Source organism: Mesoplodon mirus (genome assembly GCF_964341445.2).
Source record: "Mesoplodon mirus genome assembly, chromosome: 15".
Taxonomy (NCBI): Eukaryota; Metazoa; Chordata; class Mammalia; order Artiodactyla; family Ziphiidae; genus Mesoplodon; species Mesoplodon mirus.
The window spans coordinates 66,776,539-66,799,748 of record NC_138991.1 but is presented as its reverse complement, the minus strand read 5'-3'; the positions used below and the strand labels follow the sequence as shown (position 1 = coordinate 66,799,748).

The following is a 23,210-nucleotide window of genomic DNA, read 5'->3' as shown; positions in this document are numbered from 1 at the left end:
TCTTGGACTCTGGCTGAATAATAAATTCCCTCCCTCCAAGAGCGCGCATCCGTTCTTGAGAAGCGCCTCGCTGGGAGAGTGCCCGTGGCGGCAGGTGGTCGGCGGCTTCTGCGTGGCTCGGAACGAGGGTAGGCCCCGCGTAGCTTGTTTGCCCGGCTCCAAGATGGACGGCAGCGGGGACGGGGGAGGCCGCCCTGGGGGAGCACGTGGGGCGCCGCTCGCCTTTCCCGGGGCTGCTGGGACGGTGGAGGAGTCGCGAGGCCTCCCGCCGCCGTCGGGCAGAGAGGCTGGCGGAGGCGGGGCTGCGGCCGCCCCCGAGACGAGCCCTGGCGGCGGCGGCGGCCCAGCCTCTTCTCTCCTCGCACAGCCAGGCGGCCACGCTCGAGGCCCGCGTCGCCATGGCCGCGGTTCCCGAGTTGCTGCAGCAGCAGGAGGAGGACCGCAGCAAGGTGAGGCCCTGGCCGCCCTCGGCCCCCGGGCCGGGAGGCCCTGGCGGTCACCCAGACCCCACGCTCCTTGCCTTGGTTCCCGGGAGGGGCTCGCGGGGCAGGGGCCGGAGACGCTGGAGCGCGCTCTCGGCGTGGAAAGTTGCTAAAACTTCTCGGGGGAGACAGCGCGGTGCACGCGAGACCCGTTTTGCAGCAAACGACGGAGCTCGAAACCGCGCCGCAGCCCCTCCAAAATACTGGGGAAATTCAGTCGAGTCAGGTATCGGGAGTGTGTCTCTTGCGACTTCATAAGCGCTCAGTGCGCCTCTCTGGGAGGGAGTTTAGTCATTTTTAGGAGGTGCTCAAATAGTTGAACTTAATTTTCGCTCTTAAGATTTGCGTGTTGATGTAAGGTACCCCCATGCCGCTTGGATCTTGAGGTCTAAAAGGTGACTAATGCAGTCAATTTATGTCACCATAGCCAATTGAAGATTGAGGCAAGCCTCTACTTTGATTGGACCTTTACTTGTAAGTTAGTTTGAAATATACAGGGGTTGGTATGAGCCGCAACGTTTTGTGTAGAATCGTCAACAGAAACGTTTTTCTAACAGAAAATGAAAAAAAACTAATCCAGGAATTCGAGGCGCTCTGACATTTAAGTAACGTGGAAGGCATTTCTTTAGAAATCAGAGGCATTTTTGATCCACAGCTCTTTGGAGAGACCTTTTCATCTAGTGGTGCCAAAGCTCGCAGAAGGCTGCCGGATTCTTCAGCAAGGGGGTCACTGCTGTATTAGTTACTGAAATGAAGCGTGAGGATAGGGTCTTGGTTGGGGTATTTTTATTTCTTTCAAAGTGGAAAGAAGTAATTTTTTTTCCCCTCCCTAAAGCCGGAAGTGGGAACTTGAGAACCATTTTTTCTAGAACTATTCCAAAGGTAGTTTTCTCTCTAGAAGTTTAGATGGCTGAATAGAAATTTGGGTAGATGGATTCCCCCCCCCATCCCCCACCTTCCATCTTCTTTCTTGGTCGAGAATTTATTTTAGACAGCTCTTTACAACTTCAATCGACCTTCCTATTTGTTAGTATAGTATACCTGTGGTTGGTTTTTAAAATAACTTCCCCACCATTCTGATTCTCGAGCAGAAGAGGATTCTGAAGGCTGTTTCCTGCCTCCTGGTTTTAGTGACTACAGGAAAGGATTTTATAGAATTATCTTCCTGCTTTTCTTTTAATTGCAGAAATAAGGAAATAATAAACTTAATAAAATATTACTCTAACACGTGGTTTCATTTTTCTTCCTGGTGTCCGATACTAGTCCTGGGATGTGGATCAAGTCTAGATGATTTTTACTGTTCACCAAAGGGGAGTTTGGGACAAGAGTGAAATAACAGGAGGGCAAATCTTGGGCAAACTGTTCTCTTGCTGTAATTTAGCTTTGTTAGTTAACTGAAATATTTTTACGTTTTTGCTGAAAATGTAAGTTTAAGCTTTCTGATTGCCTTGGAATTTCCATGAGGATAGGGGTTCTTGAGGTTTAGACCTGCTAATAAGGCAAGGAACATAATTAATTCTTGAGGATTTTGAGTGCTCCTGCAGAACTTTTGGCTACTTTAGCAAAACAGGAGTACTGGCCTATATCCGGTAGCCTGGCACTTCCATTTAGTCGTATCCTTTTGAGCTGAAGGTGTTGATTTGTCTCCTTTCCCAGAAAGCAGTTGTATGATTAATTTGTTCTTTAGTCTTCTACTGATGGGAAAGATGGTGTTCTGGTCTTTAAATTTAGAAAAGTAAGGATTTGCTGAGTCGAGCCCCTGAGAAATTTAACTGAACCTTTAACACCATTAGGCCGCATCTTCATGATAAAGAAACTGGTGTAGTGCAGCCCCCGCCCCGCCTCCCTCACTGGCTGCATCAACATTCTAAGGTGTCTGGAGTTTTTAATGGTTGGGGGGAGAAATAGAGATTATGCAGAACCTTGTTCCCATAAGGTATTTACCCAGGCTTCCTGTTTGCCAAGAGGTCCTTTAAACAGCGGGCGTCACGTTTAGGCTCCCACTCACACTCAGTGTATGTCTATTGTGATGAGTCTTGGTCCCGTTAGTCTTGCCAACCTCCCGGCAAATGGAGTGCGAGTCCTGATTGTCTCCTGGGATTTTTATTATTCTTAACTTGTTAGTGGACTGAAGCAAGTGATCACACAGGAGAAGCTTTGTAGGGGCCCTCCCCAGCCTAGCGCTGTTACTTTCACTAGTTGGTTACATGGGCTTTGGGTGGACAGTGTTTCCTTCCCAGAGCCAGTCATTAACGTTTTACCTTTATGCTGCTGCTCTTGTTTGCAGATTGTTAACTGGTGTGGAAGTTGTCTCTAGGGACACCACTCTCCACCAGCTTAGATGAAGAGTGTTAAAATTTATGTTAGTATAGGAACAGTCCTGAATTTTCACCAATACTGTAGCAAGTCCAGAGTAACTGATTCTTGTGGAGTTACGTTTTCTACTATGTTTATGACTTGACTTCTTAAATTCGGGAAGTGTGGCTTCTCAGAGCTGCCTAAGCCTTAGTTCTGGATCAGTAACTTGCAGGCAGTGTCTTAAGATCCCCATTTGTGAATACTACTATAGCAGGTCATGATCTGCCTACTGGTTTTTTTTTTTTGGCTGTAGGAAGAAATGGCCTAGGGCGACTATGAGAGTATTTTCTGGATTCTGAGATCCAAATTCTCATTTGGTATGAGACCTAGTAAGTGACTAACATCTAATGTAGAGCTTCAGTTTAAACCAGGGTTTCTTAACCTGAGCACTACCGATTGACATTTTGGGCTTGATAATTTTTTGTTGTGGGGAATTGTCCTTCCTGCACATTGTAGCAGTATTCCTGGCCTTTATTGGGTGACTGTAGCTCCCTTCCCTTCATCAGTGACAGTCAAAAATACATGTAGACACTGTCAAATGTCCCTTGGTTGAGAATCACCAGTTTAAACTTTCTAAAATGGTGTGATATGGGTGGGTCAGATTGTGTTAGAGGCTAATCTTTAGTGTGCCAGTCTGTTTCAAGTTTTTTTCAGATGCTTGATAAATTCTAAGGAAATAACAGGCCGTTTAAAACATCAGCATCGTTAACTATCTTTGGTAGAATTAGCCTTCCCCCCGGTATTGAGGAGCCTTACCAAAAAATGGTAAAGGATTCGGGGCAGTTGAGAGTTACAAACTCTGCTGTGTTTACCATGTTGGAGTTCACTGCCCCCTTTGGACGATGGAAACCTGAGGCTCGGATGCCACAGTACTCACAAAGCATTGTGGGGCAGAATTGAAGATCACTGAGAAATGTGCTACAGGGTGGAACTTGGTTTTAAAATCCTGCTTTTTTGCTCTGTTGTCCTGATTGCTTGAGGAAATTAGGACGTACTTCTGTAGGTCAGTAGTACCACTGGCCAGTGGTGAAAGGCATATGCAGTGAAGTTAGGTTGTATTTAGGGAAACAACCTTTTAATGAACCCAGTTATTCAGAGAAAAGTATTTTTGCGCTTTATAAGTTCTGCCTTTTATTTTTGAAATAGCGAAGGGATAGTGGGACATCTTGTCTTGCATGAATAGCAAATTTGTTTTTTACAGGTTCAAATTGAGAAGTTTCTTTACATCTTTACATGAGAAACTAGCTCCCCCCCCCCAAAAAAAAAGATACTTCACCTCCAACACCTGTATATTTTCTGATTGGCCATTGAGTTAACTCTTAAGAAGAGAGGTTTCCCCCTAAAAGGGGGGTATGGAATTTCTCAACTGTTTCATACCCCAAAGGCAAACCGTAAATACACAGGGAGGAGTGAAGTTGCAGTTTGAGGTTCAGGAGAGACTGAACTTTAGTTTAGAGATTGGGTTCTTGGATTGACTCCCCGCCTTCCTTTTAGAAATTTGGTGTGGCTTTTTCAGGCACTGCTATATCGTCTGGAGAGAAAAGTGTAGTTTTCTCAAAATAGTTGCTTATGTTAATCTGTGGTATGCGTTTTTTGCCAGAAGAGTTTATGGTTTGCTTGTTTTTGAGGGGCAGATCCCTAAGCCTTTGGGTCTAGTTAGTGTAAATGGTGAGGAGCACAAATGCAGATGTCGCCAGCCTTAAGGCTTTCGCCTGATCTTTAGTGAAGAGCAGTACAAAGCTTACATGTTGTGCTAGTGGGGACCAGGTACCTGGTGAGTGATGAAGGGCTGAAATATTTATATCTGAAAGAGCTGGGAAATGTGTGGTGCCTCTGACTAGCATACAAGGAATCCCACCAGGAAGCAGGCAAGCTTTTCTTCTCTCCACGCTGCCATTTGTGTCTTAAACTCATGACACAAGCTCAAGCTCAGCTCCATCCACGTTGCTGAATCATCTTTGTTGGTGAAGGTAAATTTTATTCTCACATCTTTTTCTATTTCATCTTGGGTTGATCATAAAGTAAGACTGCTTTGTAGTAAGGAGCTGTGGACTTGATAGACCAGGAACTTTTGGAAGGGAGACTTGATGACATCTAGTAGTAGGTGAAGGGCTTTAGCTTTGAATGGAGGAAACGAGTTTTCTGTTTGTGGCAGCTGCTTCCTCTGTAGCAGTGGTATGTCGTTTCCCAATAGAATTTCTGTGCTAGGAGAGCATTATAGATCATATGGTTCAACAGTTCACTTTGTGAACTCCTGAAAATAATCCAGGTATCTTGCAATTAGATGGATTGTAAGTAGATGGATTTCACAATGAATTTTATTTTAGCCAGTAATCCAACTTAATCTCTTTCTGGTTCCATGTTGGGATTCCACTGGCTCGTGGGCTTGCAGCCTTGTGAAATGATGATTCAGTTTATCCATTCGCTGAGTGCGCTGCACTGACCTTCTTCCAAGCCTGGATTTCTGTTCTGGGAACTCTGGGCTGCGTAGCCTCCAAGTGCCCTGCAGTCTGCAGTGTTCTACTGTAGACAGCTTGTGTGTTGGTGGACTACCGGTAAGAATGGTTGGTGTCAGCAGGGATGGGTCCCTGTGGGTCTCATCTCACCAAGATGAGTGGTGGAAATCTGATCACTTGCTGCAGCTCTTTATCTAGTTGTTAAGCTTGTGGCTAATTTCCATAACTATTATCTATGTTAGTAGACTGAGATCTAGAAGTCGTTGGTTCTGTTGTCCTTGAGGACTATGATACGATATTCGCAGGCCTGAATTATAGGAAGCGGGGAGCCAGTGGTGGGGGGAAGGAGATGAACACATATACCTGTAAAAGCAGCTCATGTATTGCACACAGTCAATTCAATTGTTTTTCATGCACCAGTGCCTCAGGGATAAGTGGGATAGAGCACAGACAAGTTTTGGTTACCTTCAGGGTGGGAAAAAATAGTAAGAAATAATTCAGTACCATTACAGTGTTTGAGCCATGAAGAGGGGTTCGGAGAAAGATACAGTATTAGAATTTCTTACAGAGCACTTCCTTCCTGTGAGCTGAAACAGTAACAAAGTAATATATGTTTCATAAGTATGTATCATGCGAGTCAGTTTTCAGAAATTACTGCAAATCCAATGTGTCTGCCGCAGAGCATTTTTGGATTTATTTCCTCACTAGTGAGTATTGGACTAGGCAAGGTATCCGTACCTGTCTAGCTGAAATATGGCTTGGTTGTTTCTTGCCTGTTCTGGCTCCATGCTGCTTACAGACCATTCAAAGATTATTTGTCGTATTGGCCCTCTCCCTGGTAGGGGTCTTTAGTACCTTAGCCATTGGGCGAAGGGAAAGCGAAGCAGAATCCTTAGGAGAGAAACAGTTTGAAGGAGAGGCACACTGATGTAGCATGTGCCGGTTAAGTACATTTCTGCTTCGGGACTGGAGAATGGAAAGTCTTTTCAGTGTATACATGCAGGCTTTTCTTCTAAATGCAGTAGTTTCCTTGCAACATTCAAATTAAGATGGAAATAATAGGGGCTGGCATATTCAGTTTCTTGCATGTATACAAAACTGGTTAGACTTAAGTGGCTATTCAACTAGACCCCATTCTAGCAGATCAGAGTTACTGTGGAGATGATTTCTTCCCATTGTGTTTTGTCATTTGGCTATATGTCAGTAGTGTAAACTGGAGTCTGCAGCTGCCGTAACATTTTTTATACTTTATGTATCTTCTTCTGTGGGTTCTGAGTTTCTGAATCTGGCTTTCTGTGTTGTCCAGCCACAGAGGTGCTCTTCGCAATCTCTGTGCCACTTAACCTTTTGAAGAGGAGGCTTTGCAATGGCGTTAAATTAAAGTCGTGTACCAAAGTGAGTCATAAGTGAGATCTGGACCAAAAGTGGTTCTTAGCAGCTCAGAGCTTTGCAGATCTGTCCTGTGGCCAGTGTCAGGTGCCCCAGCTGGGAGGCTGATGAACAAGTGAGGGAATGCACAAGGATTGATTTAATTTTTCTCCTTTTCAGCTCTCTTACCAAGCCTTCAGATTTCTTAAAACAGTTAAAATTTTGTTTTCTAAATGAAGCAATGCTTGTTTACCCCCTTTTCTTCTCACAAAGATCACTGTAATCCTTACTGTAAGGATTAGTCTGATAAGGAAGTATATTGGGGACTGAAACTCCATCTAAAACTTGGAGTATGTGATGTAGTGGTTTCTGTGGAAATCTACAAAAGAAAGTCTGTTTTAAAACTTAACATTGCGCATTGGAGAGTAAATGTGTTTTAAATTTGATTCTCACCAGTGGCCTAAGGGAATGGGAAAGGGAAAGCTAACGTGCCTAAGGTTAGACCCCTTTCTGAAGCCTGCCTCTCCTGCCTGCCTCTCCCCGCTGCTTTAAACAGCTGTCCCAGTCATTTTGACACCTGTGGCCCAGGTCAGACAGTGTTGGCCAGCAGGGCTAAGGCAGCACTCACTTAGTCTAGGGGGCAGAGATGGTGAGTGGGCGAAAGTGTATGGAGGCGTGTCACCCACTTGCTGTACCCTCCACCCTGTTGATTATTTAGCAAGTACTGTGCCATGGGGCTATGGAGTGTTGGTTCTGTTGACCAAGCAGAAAAAGGAATGCTGAGCTTTTAATCACAGTTGATGCTTCCGGAGTGAGGAGAGAGTGCTGACTTAGAAGCTTTAAACATTTCACAACTTTTTGCTCCTTGGTGATTTATGGGCTTTATTATCTGGAGGGTTATCTTGCTACAATACAAGAAAGTTCCTTTGACTTGTGAATAGGGATCATTTGAGTTGGTGATGGTCTGCATACTCAGAATTTTGCCACCATCCTTTTTCAGACAATTCTTTGAGGCCCAAATGCAGACTTTTTCGTGTTATCTGTTGTGGGTTTTTTTTGTTTGTTTGTTTGTTTTGTTTTCGTGGTGGGGTGGGAGTGTTTATCATGTCAGGTGGTGGGATTGTTGAGTCCCTTCCTAGGGTGGTATATTTAGGCAGAAGTGATTACTGCCAGAGAAGCTGGGCGCTTGGCATCTTGTTACAGTGCACAGTCTTTCCAAACGTCTAGTGGTTTTTGTTATTTTGTGTCCTCATCACGCTCTTACACTAAAAAACAAAATATCTTTGCTGACAAGAAGATAGTAACACAGTGAATAACCTGCGCTGTTACTTCTGTATGGTTGGAGGTGTGGGAAAGAGGTGACATCTGATGTTCGCTGGTGAAGTCCATCGCCGCTTTGACTGGTGCTTCAATGAGCCCTGTTTACTAGATTACATTCCCCTTGGGTCTTCCAACCCTAATTCCCAAGGCAATCCTTGTGGTGTTCGTGGGCTCACTGGGCTTGGAGTGAGCTAAAATGGAATTGACAGTATGTTCAGAAATTGAGAGACTGCCGGAAACCAGAATTTGTGACCTCGTTAGGAAATGGAATCTCAGGAAACATGGCTGTTGTTGCTGAACTCAGGGAAATGCACCTTAGACACGGTCCCTGGCCCGGCCCCATCTTTCCACCAGTAACCTGACCCACTTTATTCGTGTACTTACTCTTGACGCATACAAACATGAGATCAGTGGGGTGGCCAGTATTCTCTGCAGTCAAATTTAGTGTATATTTTGAGGTCTTTTTGAAAGCTGCATTTACCCAGTGGTAAATTATCAGGAGGAAGGAAGCTTTTATCAGAAATGTGTCAGAGCTAGAGTCACAGCTGTGATAAAATGAAGTATCCCTGACCTTGAAGCTTTATCTTTGTTTGCAGAGATTTCATAAAGGGACATGTGAAAATTAAGCCAAACAAGCAAATATTTCATAGGAGTCATCAAGAATCCACTTGGAAGATGTATTTAGGTTGACATGTCAGGAACTGTTAAGTATATTGTGACCTTAAAATACTTGATGTTAAAAATCAAGTTCTGGTGGCAAGACCGTGAGCCTTAGTTCTTAGAGGAAAGCCATTGTTCTAGGGCTCACTCTGGTTTTTGCAATTAAAATTTTTTTCTTGGTCACAGTGCTGAAGGAAAAAGGGAAGTACTGACAGTTTCTGAGATACTACAAAGGAGAGAGAAGTAATCCATGTGTTCTTAGAGAATATGTTTCATCTTTTCATACCTAATAGAACCAGTTTTTCTATTTTCAGAAGTTCATCAGTCTTTGGTCTTCTTATTTTGAAGAAAGGAATTCAAAGGGAAATTTAGAGGGAAATACTCAGGATTCCCTGTTCTCTCATCCTCTTAACTCCAGTCTTCACTTGGCATTTCCTGTGTTAATAGTCTAGAGGGTTCTGGCAACTTTAGCACTAGCTTACAATTGGGGGCTGGGGGAAGGATGAGATGTTTAATCCCTGCAATCTCTTATTTGTGTCGGGCCTTCAGATCCACTGTCAGCTTGTCTGTCTTAAGAATGAAAGAATTTATCATATTTTAGATTCAGTAGGAAAGCTTTTTTTAAAGGAAGACCATTTTTACCACTTTTTCCTAACAGTCCACTTCTTCCAAGAATTCTTTTTAAACAGGCAAAACTGGAGTTGGATATTATTTTCCTCTGAGTTTCCAACTCACAAAAATCATTTACTTTTGTTTCCAGGGCAGTGCTCACACTTCTCCCTTATATGTAATTGCAGTGGAATTCTGATAATTAAGGCCTTTGTTGGTTTTTACAATTCACTTCTTGTGTCTAGATTTCTCATCTCCTTGACAGTCCCTGAATATCAATAGGTCCACTCTTGAGTGGATTTTTATCTCTCCACGCAAGATCCCATACCACCTGACTGTTCTCTGTACTTCCAAATTTTACCAGCCTCTAACTTTCAGATAGTCTGTTAATGCCTCTTGAATGTTCTTGTAATTTGGGCATTTATGTAAGAAGTTCAGGATTTCATTCTATCCAGTTGAAGCCTTCTTATTCTTAGTACAGTTCTTCAAGTATTTGGTTAAATGTATTTTTCATGTACACACAAAGTATGTAACATACATGATATTAGAATTATATAGTTGCTTTGTTTAGATTACAGGAATTCACTGGACCCACCCATGCATTTAAGAGCAGGTTTTCCCACAGTTTCAAATACTATCTCAACTGAGTTTGTTCTAAATAGAACAATAGAAGTCTTGTATAGACTGCTTTTTAATTACTAGCTCCCCATTTTTGGAAGGATACTTTTTAGGACTAAAATGAACTTGAGACTAATAGCCAAAAAATGTATTTCAGCTAAGATCTGTATCAGTGGACCTGAATGTTGATCCCTCGCTTCAGATTGACATACCTGATGCACTCAGTGAGAGGGATAAAGTCAAATTTACAGTGCACACCAAGGTAAGTGACAGAATGACTTCAGTAATAAAAACAGTGCCAGGTTGCAGCCTTGGTACTCACATTGGGCATGAGAAGAGACCTAGTGACCTGAGTGCAGTGTGGCACTCCTGCTAAGTGAGGCCCCTCCCTCCGCTTGCTCCTAGTAAGCGTCAGATGAGTGCTGTTCTTACAGCATCGTCTACTGTGGTGGAGCCCTGGGGCTGTGGGCTTTGCTGGTGTTTAGTGTGGCTTGTGCTCTGCTGCGTGGGGAAGCAAGCCAGGCAGAGCGACAGAGCTGGAGCCACCTGCCACAGAACTCCACCTTTGTTTTTAATTTGCACGCGTGGGAAGTGCTTGCTTTTCCCATATTTACTAAGTTCTTGGCCGTCACCCCACCTATTATGATTCAGAAGAGTTTTTTTTCTTCCAGATTTTTTAAAAAATTTACTTTGAAGTATAACCGATTTATAATGTTGTGTTAATTTTTCTCCAGATTTTTAATTTGACAAAAGCAATATGCCAATCTGTGAAAAATATAGAAAGTTTAATTTCTTGGGATCTTTTCAGGAACATTTTTAGTCTCCTTTCAACTTCCATACTAGTTAAAATGTATTGAGTGCTTGTCTTATGCCAGGCACTTTTGTAAAGGGTTTACATGGGCTTAATTTTCTCTTTCTAACAATCTTATGGTATTCTGTTATCCCCATCTTACAGGTGAGGAACTGAGGTACAGGTTTAAATGAAGTAAATGGCTGAGGCACAATTTGAGTCAGGAAGTTTGAAGCTAGAGCTCTTGGTTTATGCCATCTCCAGCATAATATTGGTAATATGTTGTCTATGAGGTCCTCGCCCATGAGGTTTTCTCTGCGTACCTTGGTGGCTTGATTAACATACCTGTCACTCAGGCAGCGTGAGGCCTACGTGATTATATCTGTCTGAGTTGACCTGAAAGGTGGAGTTGTGTGACTAGAACTCCGTAAAGAACGTGTTGAATCTTAGCTTTGTTCTTTATTGGATCTCATTAAAAAACTGGATGTTCTATTATGCAGAATTTTCCCATAGTGTACTGCATGAAACCCAAGCCACTTTATCTGAAAATAGTAGTTAACAGTCACTTCTTTTTTCTTTACAGACCACGCTGCCCACGTTTCAGAGCCCAGAGTTTTCTGTTACAAGGCAACATGAAGACTTTGTGTGGCTACATGACACTCTTATTGAAACTACAGACTATGCTGGGCTTATTGTAAGTATATTTTGGATAATCAGGTAATTACTGAAGCCAATTTCTTCTACCTTGCTGTTCATTTTGTTTTGAGAGACTTTTACCCACTTTTTTTTATAATAGATTGTGAAAATAGTCTGATTTCATTTGTCAACTAGAGTATGTGTTAACTATTACTGGTAAAATCTAAAGTATGTGAAAGTAGCGTTTTAGCTGTAAGATGAAGCATAGTCTTATATTCTGTACAGTAAAAGAGAGTAAGCAGTTTCATGGTGTAAAGTCTTGTCTACCTTTGGGTTTAGCATTTCTCGGGCATTTCCTTTCAGCCATCAAGTGGAATTGATCTTTGCTGGTGGTAGTGTGTGCTGGGTTTCTCAGGTGTGTTCTGCTGAAGGCATAAAGGGGGCAGTTGTCTTTGTGCTCGGCCCTTGAGAGTTAACGCGTGGCTCTAGGAAGAGACTTAGCTGATTTTATTTATTTTTATTTTTTGGCTGCACTGTGCAGCTCGCAGGATCTTAGTTCCCCAACCAGGGATTGAACCCGCGCCCTTGGCAGTGAAAACACAGAGTCCTAACCGCTGGACTGCCAAGGAAGTCCCTTAGTCGATTTTAAAGGAGAGAAACATGGCTTTTCCTGCCAGGCCAGCTGAAGAATCTGGCCAAATAGTTAAACAAAATCAGTACTGAAGCTTATGTTTAAGAATGTCCACGCAAATTTAGAATCTTTTATCCTCTGGAATAAATTCCTTTATAAATCCAGAGATTATTATCTTCATCGTACTTCATTGGCTTCATTTTAGCATTGATTGTAATATATAAATTAAACTGACAGTTGAAGCAGGATAATAAACTGTCATACCTACCAACTGTCCAGTGATTAACTGAACAAATGATTGCAGTCAAAGTGAGTGCCCATTGTAGGGGATACTTCTTTTAAATGGCTGAAAGGAATAAGGTTAAGAGAGAAGTGCAAGTTGATTTTCAGGCAGCCCCACTGGGCTCCCTGCCTCCTGTGCACAGGCACTGAGTTGCACGTCTCGGGGGCGAGAACCCTCACGAGTTACTGTCTTGACTGCAGATTCCGCCCGCGCCTGCAAAGCCTGACTTCGACGGCCCTCGAGAGAAGATGCAGAAACTGGGAGAGGGTGAAGGGTCTATGACCAAAGAAGAATTTGCCAAGATGAAGCAAGAGCTGGAAGCGTAAGTGCATTTTCTTGATGGGGGCTCTACCCTTTGAGAATAAAAATGGTGATGTGTGCAGAAACGAGAATCTGACAGCTAATTTCAGTTAATTAGTTAACGTGTCTGTTGTCTTCTCAAGCCACATTTTGCAGAGTGTGGGTGAAGGGGCATGGTCTTTGTACTTTAGACATTGATTCCCTGGGGACTGCTGACGTTGAGTAGATGGTGGTTCTGTTTGTAGACCATGCTTGTCATGGAGTGTTGGTCTGGCATAAAGTGAAGAACTAAACGTTTGTCTTTATATATAAGCAAGTCTTCAGGCTGTGATAATGTACAAAACTTTCTTCCCTGAAGTTTGTTTACTGGAAGTATAGTTGAAACTAGATGGCAGTGAGTGCTGCTACAAAGAAGCATTCTAAGAATAGCCACAGCTATGGCTCTTTTAATCTGGTTGTAATTCTTCCAAAGAAAAATGGATTCTTTATTCTGTATCATCGTTGGAGGTTTGCATAGTTTCTTATGACGCCGTCCTTGCACTTCTTTCCCTTGGCTCCCTCCCTTCTTTGGGGTCCATCTCAGCGAGTCTCTTCAGCACGCTGCCACAGGCCCATTAGCCTGGTACCCCGTGGACAGCTCTGAGGATAGAGCGCTGAACACAACAGACGCAAGTTCCTACTGTTGGGAAGTTTAGAGTCATCTCTAGTGTGTAGATTGAGATGAAGCCACTTTGTAGTTTCTGATGGTTCCAGGCTTTGTTAGACTCACTGCTGTGTACATGGCTGCAAAATTAAAGGGTTTTCATGGTTTTAAAGAAGCCAGTGTTTTGTGCTTAAGTACACGTGGGTTTGGGCTTCACAGATGTACCCTATCAACTCTGGTTATATTGCTTCCCCTTTCGGTGGCTGTTCCACAGATTCCAAAACAAGAACTGCCTTATTACCTAGTTGGATGCTACATTATACCAAGCTGCTTTGGGTCCAGTTGAGGTGTTCTGCATGGCTGCAGGAGCAGCGCAGTGAGGTCCCAGGGAGCAGTGTTGGGTGGTCAGCTGAGCTGAGGCCTTGTGCGCTTCTCTTCCAGTGAGTATCTCGCGGTCTTCAAGAAGACTGTTTCTTCCCATGAAGTCTTTCTTCAGCGGCTCTCCTCTCACCCTGTTCTCAGTAAAGATCGCAACTTTCACATTTTCCTGGAATATGATCAAGATGTAAGGCATTTTTATTCCATTTCCATGATCCAGTTAAAATGTACAAAGAATATACTTGATATATTTTCTGAAAAATTGACTTTCAAGGTTGAGTTTCTTATCAACACAACAGAAACCTTTCTTAGATGCTCCTCCCCTTGCTCACCTCCCCCAGGGCAATAGATCCAATGTGTAAGGCATTTTTATAAAATGTTGCATGTAAATATTTTGACCTTTTTCCCCTCAGTTAAGCTTGGGATTATTCGAAAGAATTTAAGTTGATCCACATTTGTCTTTTTCGTTGAAAGGGAGACATATGCTTGCTTTTTTACAAAAATACGTTACATTTCTTGGTGTTTAATATGTATGAGGCAAGCCCTGACCTACACATTTCCTCACAGGTCTTCTAACTAGTGAATAATCAGCATAACAGAACAGTAATTCTATCAAGAATTTAAAGGCACTAAGACTTGATATTGATACCTAGATAGTTTTTCAAAATATCTCCTAAGTCACACTTTTAGAATTACAACCTGTGCTTAGATTTAGCTGTTTATTTGATATTTTAGGTCTGTTGTTAACGATGGAATTAGAGGTATCTTAAATGTATACTTACACTAGTAAACAGTTACTTGGAATGTGTTCAGGACTTGATGGGAAATATATGTACAGTTAACTGTTTTGGATTTCTCTTTAGCTAAGTGTTAGGCGGAAAAATACCAAAGAGATGTTTGGTGGCTTTTTCAAAAGTGTGGTGAAAAGTGCTGATGAAGTCCTTTTTTCAGGAGTTAAGGTAAGTGGCCTTTAGCTGTTTGAGAAAATTCTCTTTGTGTGAATAGGTGACCTTTTGTTTCTTCAGAATAGATATTTGTGAAACAAATGGTATTAGCTTCTCAAAAATGTAAATAATTTTTTTCAAATTTGGTTATTTTTATCTACTCATTGAATTTTCACTTATTTTCCGAAAATACTCCGTTCTTTCCCAGGAGAAGGGATAAGAACCTTTCCACACTTAAGTCTTCATTTTCTCCTTTTCTGTAAGGAGAGGTTACTCAGTTATTTTTTTTTTTAAATAAGCTACAAGACCAGTATTTCCTGCTATTCTCCAGAATTGCACTGTCCCCTGGTAGCCCCGGCCTCAGGTGGCAGTTGAGCACTTGACAGATGCAGTTGGCTGGTGTAATAAAGGAACTGAATTTTATGTTTTGTTTACATGCTGGATTTCAAGGACTTGATAGGAAGAAAGAACCATAAAATATGGGTTTTACCTGTTTCTTTTTGTAACATGGTTACTACAAAAGTTTTAAGTGGCCCCGCACGTGTAGCTCACATGTTTCTATTGGACAGTGCTGTTCTAGAACATCAAATAAATGTACAAGTTTCTCACTAGCCTTGTAGGTGTGGTTTATTTCTTCACTCCTCAGCGCCCCTCCCTTCTACCATAACAGTTACTGTCTGGTGTCTGACTTTGCCACTTGAGGGCTTGAGTAGGGAGCCCAGGGTGTAGGTGCTGAGAAAGACAGGGCATTGTCAGAAATGTGGAAGCTCTGGGGCTGTCTCTGGCACAGCTGAAGGTGTGCTGTCCCCATGCATTGCGGGGGCGTTTGACATCCCTGGTCATTGCCCGCCAGATGCCAGCGTTGCCTCCCAGTCTGGAACCGAACACATTTGTCAGGTGCAGGTATCCGAGGCGAGGGAGCCACCCACCAGGCGGAACCACTGCTCTAGCGGAATTACTGGAGGTTAGAGAGGATGCTGAGTTTTACTGGGCTGTGCTAAATGGCTCTTCAAAATGGTTCTCTGTTGACATTTCCTGCCAACATTTCACTTTTCCTAATCCCAGGTATGAAAAGTGCATTTCAAAAAAAATATTTTTATTTCCCTAGTCTTTAGAGTTTAAACTTCTTATGCATAAGCTTATTTCTTTAGTGCTTTTTTCTAATATAAAATACATATTTGTAAGAAGTTTTGCTTCTTAAACCTCTTTTTTTCCTTCCCTTTAGGAAGTAGATGACTTCTTTGAGCAAGAGAAGCATTTCCTCAGTAACTATTACGATAGGATCAAGGGTTCCTGTGCAAAGGCTGACAGAATGACCAGCGCTCATAAAAGTAAATACGTTCGCCCATTAGCCCCTTAGTCTGCTAATGTGCCAGCTCTGCTCACATAAAAGGACTATCCTTGTTCCTGCAGATGTAGCGGACGATTACATCCACACCGCAGCCTGCTTGCATAGCCTGGCTTTAGAAGAGCCCACAGTCATCAAAAAGTAAGTTTTTGTCGGAAGACATTTTCTCTAATCCCCTAATTGAAAACTGTTGGGTGGTAAAATGGGTAATGACTGCACAGGTTCAGTTCCGCTCTTGAGCCAAGCCCACCTCGGGTCGACCATAGTCTCCAGCACTCACTTGATACTATACAGCCTCTGAACGTAAATACTTGTAAGACGTTTGTAGGGGACTCAGGGCACTTCTGTACCAAAACGTGGTAGCTGTTGTCAAAGCCTTTATTTCTGTCAAACTTACTTGTGTCTGTTGTTGATTATTTTAGTTTTGGAATTGTCTTTGAGAGAAGTTTGCTTTGTGTTTGCTGGCAAATGGTGCTTGCGCTTTACTCGGTAATGCCCTGGGCTGACTTGAAGAGGTTTGGTTAAGGTGGCCATAAGGGTAAAGTAATGACCCCAGTCTGATTTTGAGCATTTTTTATATTAATTTTTCACAGTTTCTTCATTCTAGTTATTTCTGGTATGAGATGGTGTGGTTGGCCCCTTCCATATCTGTGGGTTCTGCATCTACAGCGTCAAACAATTGCAGATCGAAAATACTTGTTTTTAAATTCCAGAAAGTTCCAAAAAGCAAAACTTGAGTTTGCTGTGCATCAGCAACTGTTTGCATAGCATTTACATTGTACTTACAACTATTTACATAGCATTTACATTTTAGGTGTGATAAGTAATCTAGAGATGATTTAACATATACAGGAGGGTGTACCTGCATTATATGCAAATACACCATATAGATAAGGGACTTGATCAACTGTGGGTTTTAGTCTGTGTGCAGGGTGGGCACTGTATCCTGGAACCACCCCTCGCTGTTACTGTCAAACGACTGTGTTCTACTTACACCTAGGCTTGGTCTAGGGGGCGTTAGTATTTCAGACTTGAAAATGGGAGTCAGGCTGATGGCAGAACCAAGACAAACTAGTAGCGTATTTATGGCTTAGAACCTGACCTTGGCTAACACAAGTTTAACAGCGGATAAGAACTTGGGGACATAGGTTCTGCACAGCAAGGTGGCTGAGGGGCAGCAAGAGAGGCCAACGCCGGTGAGTGCGGCACTGGACGTGTGCTCGATTTCGTAACCGTGTTCTCTGCTATATTGGGCCACTTGTGATGAAAGCATTGCTTTGATATGTTAATTCTAAAGCGCCACAGACTAGGACCCCTGAATTTGCCCATTCATGTCTTAGAGCATTGATAAGATCATATTTCATACATGATTTAAGACCGTAAGCCAAAATCGTGTATATTTGCAGGTACCTGTTGAAGGCGGCTGAGCTATTTGAAAAACTTAGGGTAAGGATTTTTATGTTGGTCTTCAAGGTATCTATTTTATAATCTGTAGATTTCTGCTTAGACGATGGTGGCCTTTGATTTTTTAACAGAAAGTAGAGAGTCGAGTCTCCTCAGATGAAGACTTAAAGCTGACAGAGCTCCTCCGATACTACATGCTCAACATAGAGGCTGCTAAGGTGAGGGAGTTCTCCCAGAAGAGGTCTGGTGATACAGATGTATTCTCTTTGTTAAAAATGAAAGAAGATAGGAATTTGTCAGGATTGTTCATGTAAGTGATGTCAGCCTAAATAAAGAAGTAAACTGAGGTAAGCTCGAGTTTCTTCAGGAATAGCAGAGGAGTTGCATGCAGTATGGGAAACACTGTAGCAAGCCACAGGAGAGTCCATTGAGGGTGTGGGGTGGGATGTATTTTGGGGCAAGGGGTGCAAAGAGGAAGAGTCTTTGGCAGTAAGATGGTTGGCGTAGGGGAGCTGGTCCCCAGCAGTAAGCTCATTGGCTGGTGTTCACTGGTCGGGAGGTAAGTCTGGGTCTCCTGTATATCAGGTGTTTGTGGGAAATCAGTCTCTCAGTTCTTAAGTTGTATAGTTATATTCTGAGGGTGCGGGTGTGTCTCCTCCAGTTCTGTTTTAGATGGAAATCATCTCACAGTGACGTGCCTTTTTGTTACGTTGTGTCCTTAGTTTGTATTGCTTAGGAACTCAGGGGCAGTAGGGCTGGTGCTGAGTAGGCAGGTAGTGGTTTGGGAGATTATATGCCGTTGGATGCAGAGATAACTGGACACATGCCAAAGGGGCTGTTTCTGAGGCAGAAAAGTCTTTGGGGTTGTGGTCTTTCATTGAATTGCAGTTGTCACTGCAGCCTTTGAGTCATAAAGCATTACTTAACCAAAGCGAGATGAAGTGGTGAGCAGAATGACCTTTGGGAATGGAACATGGATTCTTCACTGTCTACACTGTCCTGAAGAAAAATGTTTAAATTATTTTTATATGAAATATACTAAACCTGGCAGCATAAAATTAGGTAGGGAAAATACCTAATGGGAAAATGTCATCAGGTAGTAGAAATTCATTCCTTCCCTCATAGTTTAATTTTAGGTGACTTGTCTTGTGACATGTTTTCTTAGAGAAAAAAATCCTGTAGTTGTCACTGTTTGGTTCCTCCTCTTGATCCACATAAAGAATTCTGGAAAGGCCGTCAGCAGTGCATCAAGCGCTGCCATTACCAGCCTAATGTTGAGATTTAAGGGGGGGGCGGTGCAGGAGGTGGTTGATGGCTGACATGTTAGGCAGTGCCCCAAGGTACTTGTCTGTTTTTTAGAGTACTTCAGATAGTCTTCCTGTTCTGTTCTAGAGGTTTTTCGGTATAGGTTTAACTACCATGCATTATACCTGTTAATTTTCTTCTCAGGATCTCTTATACAGACGCACTAAAGCCCTCATTGACTATGAGAACTCAAACAAGGCGCTGGATAAGGCCCGGTTAAAAAGCAAAGATGTCAAGCTGGCTGAGGCACACCAGCAGGAATGCTGCCAGAAATTTGAACAGCTTTCTGAATCTGCAAAAGAAGGTTGAGTGGGGCCACTCTTTATTTACCTTTTGCTTTTTATTAGGAAATAATCTCAAGCTTACAGAGAGAAGTTGCACGAATGGTACAGAGAACACCCATACATCCTCTGCCTTGTCACTTGCACACGTACATGTGCTCCTACTTGTGTGATTTTATAAACATATCTGGGTTGGTTTTTTTTTTTTTTAGCCATTTGAGATTAAGTTGTATCTTTCTTAGTCGTTTTATCCCTGAAAACTTGGCTGTGTTTCTCTTACATCCCTACAGTACAGTTACCAACTTCCGGTAACCTTTGATACAGTACAGAGTTGTCCCCTCCCCCACGCCTCCAGGTCCGCACTTGGTGCTGTCTGTCCTTCATTAACACAAGCCTTCCCTTCTCTCCCATATTTTTTTTTTATCATCTTCATGAGACTCATGGATTCCTGTTTTCAAAAAGTTTTAAAATTCATGACTGTACAAAGTTATTTTGGTGTTCATACTGTCCAGACTGAGCCAGTGAGAGTGCCTTTAAAGCTGGCGTGTCCTTATGACACCCCCATATTTTTGAGGATTAGATGTTTTGTGCTAATCTTAGACCTTTTCTACTCCAGCCATGAAAATCGCCATTTCTTCCAGGAGCCCAGATTGAGTGCTACGTGTGCTCATTTCTTCTGGGGTGCCTCTGCTTCTAGACCTTTCAGCCAACAGTGGGGAAATGTCAGGATGTGTGCATACACGTATATACTCTTCAGGGATCACGAGTCTGTGATAATGACTCAATTGTATTCCATCTCCACAGGGTTGGTTCTTGCCTTCCACCATTCCAGAGTAAGGGGCTTTTAAAATATAATTTAGGACTTCCCTGGTGGTCCAGTGATTAAGACCCTGTGCTTCCAATGCAGGGGGCACAGGTTCAATCCCTGGTCAGGGAACTAAGATCCCGCATGCCACGCAGCGTGGCCAGAAAAATAAAACAAAATAAAATTGGGAGATGGTGTCCCCTGTCCACTGAACATGAGTGTAATAGGTAGTCTTTTCCTTAGTGGGGATCTCCCTGTCCTGAAGTTCTTAGGGGCCATGGAACATGCCAGAGCAAAAAGTAAAGACTGTGTCTTCCAGGATGTGAATGTAACTTAGAGTGGACACTTGATTCACCCTCAGAACACCCTCCCCCTTCAGAACTCAGGTTTCCATGTGGAATCCGTATCTCATCATAAGACTGTTTCCTCAGAACCTCCCCCTCCTCTGTGGCGCTGCAGTCCCGGGGTATCTGGAAGAGCTCCGCTCCTTTGTCCTGGCTTCTCTCTGTGCAGGACTCCGGTGCCCTCACTGAGGGACAGGGCTTCTCTGTACAGTCTTTGCAAATGGCCTGCAGACATTCTCCCATGGCTGCCCTTTGTATTCTTTCAGAGGAGCCTCCTTCTCACTGCCCTGTAGTTTAAATAAAAATTCTAGCTTTAAAAAAAAAAAAAAAAAGCTAATTTAAATTTATAAGGAAAAAGAACACTTCAAAACTACTGAGTTGAAATCTTAGGTTATTATATAGGTCAGAGTTTAGTGGCTTTGAGAATTTTTTTTAAAGAGAAGCCACAAAGCTTTACAGTGGTGCCGGGTTAGGCCTGTCTCTATTGCCCAAGGTTTGTCCCTTTGTTGTTTGATCGTATCCTCCTCATTCAAAATGTAAGCCTGGGTGTACACTATTTAAAAGTGCAGTACTCTGTAGAATAATGAGATAAATGGCTCCTAGCCTGTTTGTCTTAGGTTGAGGTTCTAAGGTTGTGGCTGAATTGATGGGAGCTCTTGCAGAAGCACAGGGCAGTGGGCAGGTGTCCTGGGAGACAGATGGGTCAGTCTGGAGTTCTGGTCCTGGAGGGAAGGAGAAGAGCTTATTCTGACATCTGACAAGACCAGCCTGATCTATCCGAGTTACTGTCGTTAACATCACTATACATTTTTTGAGTTTTTATTTTTTAATGTGGCTGCTTGTATTACATTTCTGTTGGATGGTGCTGTGTAGACAAGATACAGGACTCTGAGCACCAGCTTAAGCTAAGGGAGGATTTTGATCACAGGAATGATGGTGAGAGCTGCAGGGTAGAGCCTGAGTTCACAAGTGTGTGGAAGGAATCAGAGGGAGTCTGATAGGACAGTGATCCTGAATTTTCATGATGGATAGACACAAAGGTGGCATGTTTTGTAGAAATAGCCACAAAAAAGCAGTTTTCAGAGTTTAAAAATGATCCATAAAAAAGGTCATTGGTGCAAGTATGTGTGGCCCACTACCTCCCTAGCCCACCCTCCACAAGCACTGGTTCCTAGAGGGAAAGGGCAAGGCAGCTCAACTCAGAAACCTCCAGGTGTTAAGGGGCCATTCTTGGTGACTGGGGGTGTGTTCCAATGGCAGAGATAACAAAAATGTGAGAAAATGTGTGGGGTACCAAAGCTTTGGAGATCATTTTATTTGTAAGAATGGTATTGGAAGTTAAAGATGAAGATTGTTCTGTTTTACTTGGTAAACTTTGCTTTGTAGAGCTAATCAATTTCAAACGGAAGAGAGTGGCAGCATTTAGGAAGAATCTGATTGAAATGTCTGAACTGGAAATAAAGCATGCCAGGGTAAGTGTTATCTTCACACCAAGTCAACTTTGGGGGTCTTTTTCAAGTTATTTACCAATTCACTATTCCAGTGTCATCAAGCAGATGGCATTTGTTTTGTGGTTTTAATCCCCTGAGGTGTGGGTGGGAGCCACTTGTCAGAGTATTTTTTCCACTGCAAACCAAAACTACGTATGTCTTGACGAAATACTGCTTTTTGAGAAGGGCATTCTTGGTGGCGGTTACCCAGCTTCTCTCTTGACATCCTTGCGGGCCACACCCTGAAGGAATTTTTCCAGTAATTTGTGAGCATCCATCATAGCATTTATAAGCTCTTCGTTATCTGGAGTTTTCATGGAAGATTTTTTTTATAAATAGTTTTCTAATTTGCTAAGCGTCTTCTGATATTAATTCCCTTTTGGTTTAAAAAGGAGGAAAACTTCCTCATAATGTCTGTAGCATAATTTAGCCCAGAAAAGATGGAGAACAGTGGCTCTCAGTGCTAGAGCATAGTAGAATCCTACTGGGGAGCTCTTAGGGGTTTTTCGTTTTTGTTTTTTTTGTGTCCAGGCTCATTCACTCAGGGTTTCTGGGCTCTCTGGGTGGTTCCTGGGTGCAGCAGATCCTGAACCTCAGGGTGCTGTCTGAGCCAGGGCAGTCAGGTTACTGTCACTGTCCATCTGTGCTGGTTAAAGCAGGAAGACTGAATGTTTGTGTGTATTTTGAATTCCTTTATTTTGACCACAACAGAGATGCTTACTCACTTGCCTCTTTAAGTCCTGCTGTATATATGACCTTTTAAAGTGGAGTTTTAAAGTATCATTTATGGGTCATTTATGATAGTGTTCTGAGTATTCTAGGTTTTTTGAATTCCTTTAAAGTGAGAACTTTGTACAGTATTTCCTGCCAAGTCCTTTGTGAATATTTATCATTTGTAATCTCATTTATAATCTCACCCATAACTACTTTTTAGCAACTTTTTATCCAGTCTTTCCAAGGCTTTCAAATACCACATTTAGGTTAAGTCACATGAGTGGGATTGGCATGATTGCAGTGGGAGCAAACCTGGGGTGTGGGGTGGAGGTGCTGAAGTGCTGACCAGCCCTTCTGAGGGTGAGGAAATCCCCAGCGTGAAATTGGGATGAGGGGAATTGTGGTTCAGGGGTCATTGAATGAAAAACAAGCACCCGGCCACATGTCTTGTGACAAGTGAAGTCTGTGGGTCTGAGGTCCGTGCCTCACCAGTGCCCTGACGTCTGTCTTCTAGAACAACGTCTCCCTTCTGCAGAGCTGCATCGACTTGTTCAAGAACAACTGAACGAAGGATGTGAATGTGAAGAAAGCCCGCATCACTTGCACTCAGATCATTACCACGGAAGATTTATTACCTTTGACTTTAGTTTAAAATTATGTGAATAAATATTTTGATTTCTAAAGATCTTAACACTTAACCATGTTGGTTCAAAAATATTTCTATTGCATGCTACTTGGACATAACTGATCTTTATGCATTTAATACCTCAGAGTGGGTAGAATCTAAGTACTGGGTTCTCCTCTAATTTGTCTTTCGTAATTAAGAAAGGGTGTGGGAATCTTGCGCCTTCTGGAGTCTGTGTAAGCAGTGGTCTGGCACACACTGCCTCACTGTTCCTGTGCCCATGCCCCTACAAACCGGTTACTTTAGGGTAGGTGCCGATTATAACAGATGAGTCAGCCGCTTGTTACAGGTAAGAGACATTCCATCTCTTCATTAGGTAATTTCCCCCTTTCTTACTCTCCTGGTTCTTTAATCACCT

At 42.8% G+C, this 23,210-nt stretch overlaps 1 protein-coding gene across 3 annotated transcripts; it reads left to right on the top strand.

Annotated features, from left to right (window-relative positions):
* Positions 1 to 13: 13 nt before the first annotated feature.
* On the top strand, positions 14 to 22,865 carry SNX5 (sorting nexin 5). Of its 3 annotated transcripts, none has more exons than XM_082644726.1 (14): positions 14 to 128; positions 372 to 449; positions 10,029 to 10,133; positions 11,245 to 11,355; positions 12,412 to 12,533; positions 13,596 to 13,719; positions 14,396 to 14,491; positions 15,702 to 15,807; positions 15,890 to 15,965; positions 17,231 to 17,270; positions 17,360 to 17,446; positions 18,678 to 18,837; positions 21,350 to 21,435; positions 22,682 to 22,865. In XM_082644726.1, exons 2-14 carry the CDS (start codon positions 399 to 401, stop codon positions 22,730 to 22,732), a joined length of 1,215 nt encoding a protein of 404 aa, XP_082500852.1. In that variant the 5' UTR covers positions 14 to 128; positions 372 to 398; the 3' UTR covers positions 22,733 to 22,865. The 3 variants fall into 3 exon arrangements, with proteins under 3 accessions (XP_082500852.1, XP_082500851.1, XP_082500850.1); XM_082644725.1 differs by having other exon boundaries at positions 43 to 128; positions 368 to 449; XM_082644724.1 differs by lacking the exon at positions 14 to 128 and having other exon boundaries at positions 221 to 449.
* The last annotated feature ends 345 nt before the right edge of the window (positions 22,866 to 23,210 follow it).

What these genes read in the sequence shown, in the direction of transcription:
- SNX5 (XM_082644726.1), top strand. Translation starts at nt 399, where the DNA reads ATGGCCGCGGTTCCCGAGTTGCTGCAGCAGCAGGAGGAGGACCGCAGC. An exon ending in AATTTACAGTGCACACCAAG is followed by an intron (nt 10,134 to 11,244) that starts GTAAGTGACAGA and finishes TTTTCTTTACAG; the next exon opens with ACCACGCTGCCCACGTTTCA. An exon ending in GAGCCCACAGTCATCAAAAA is followed by an intron (nt 15,966 to 17,230) that starts GTAAGTTTTTGT and finishes GTATATTTGCAG; the next exon opens with GTACCTGTTGAAGGCGGCTG.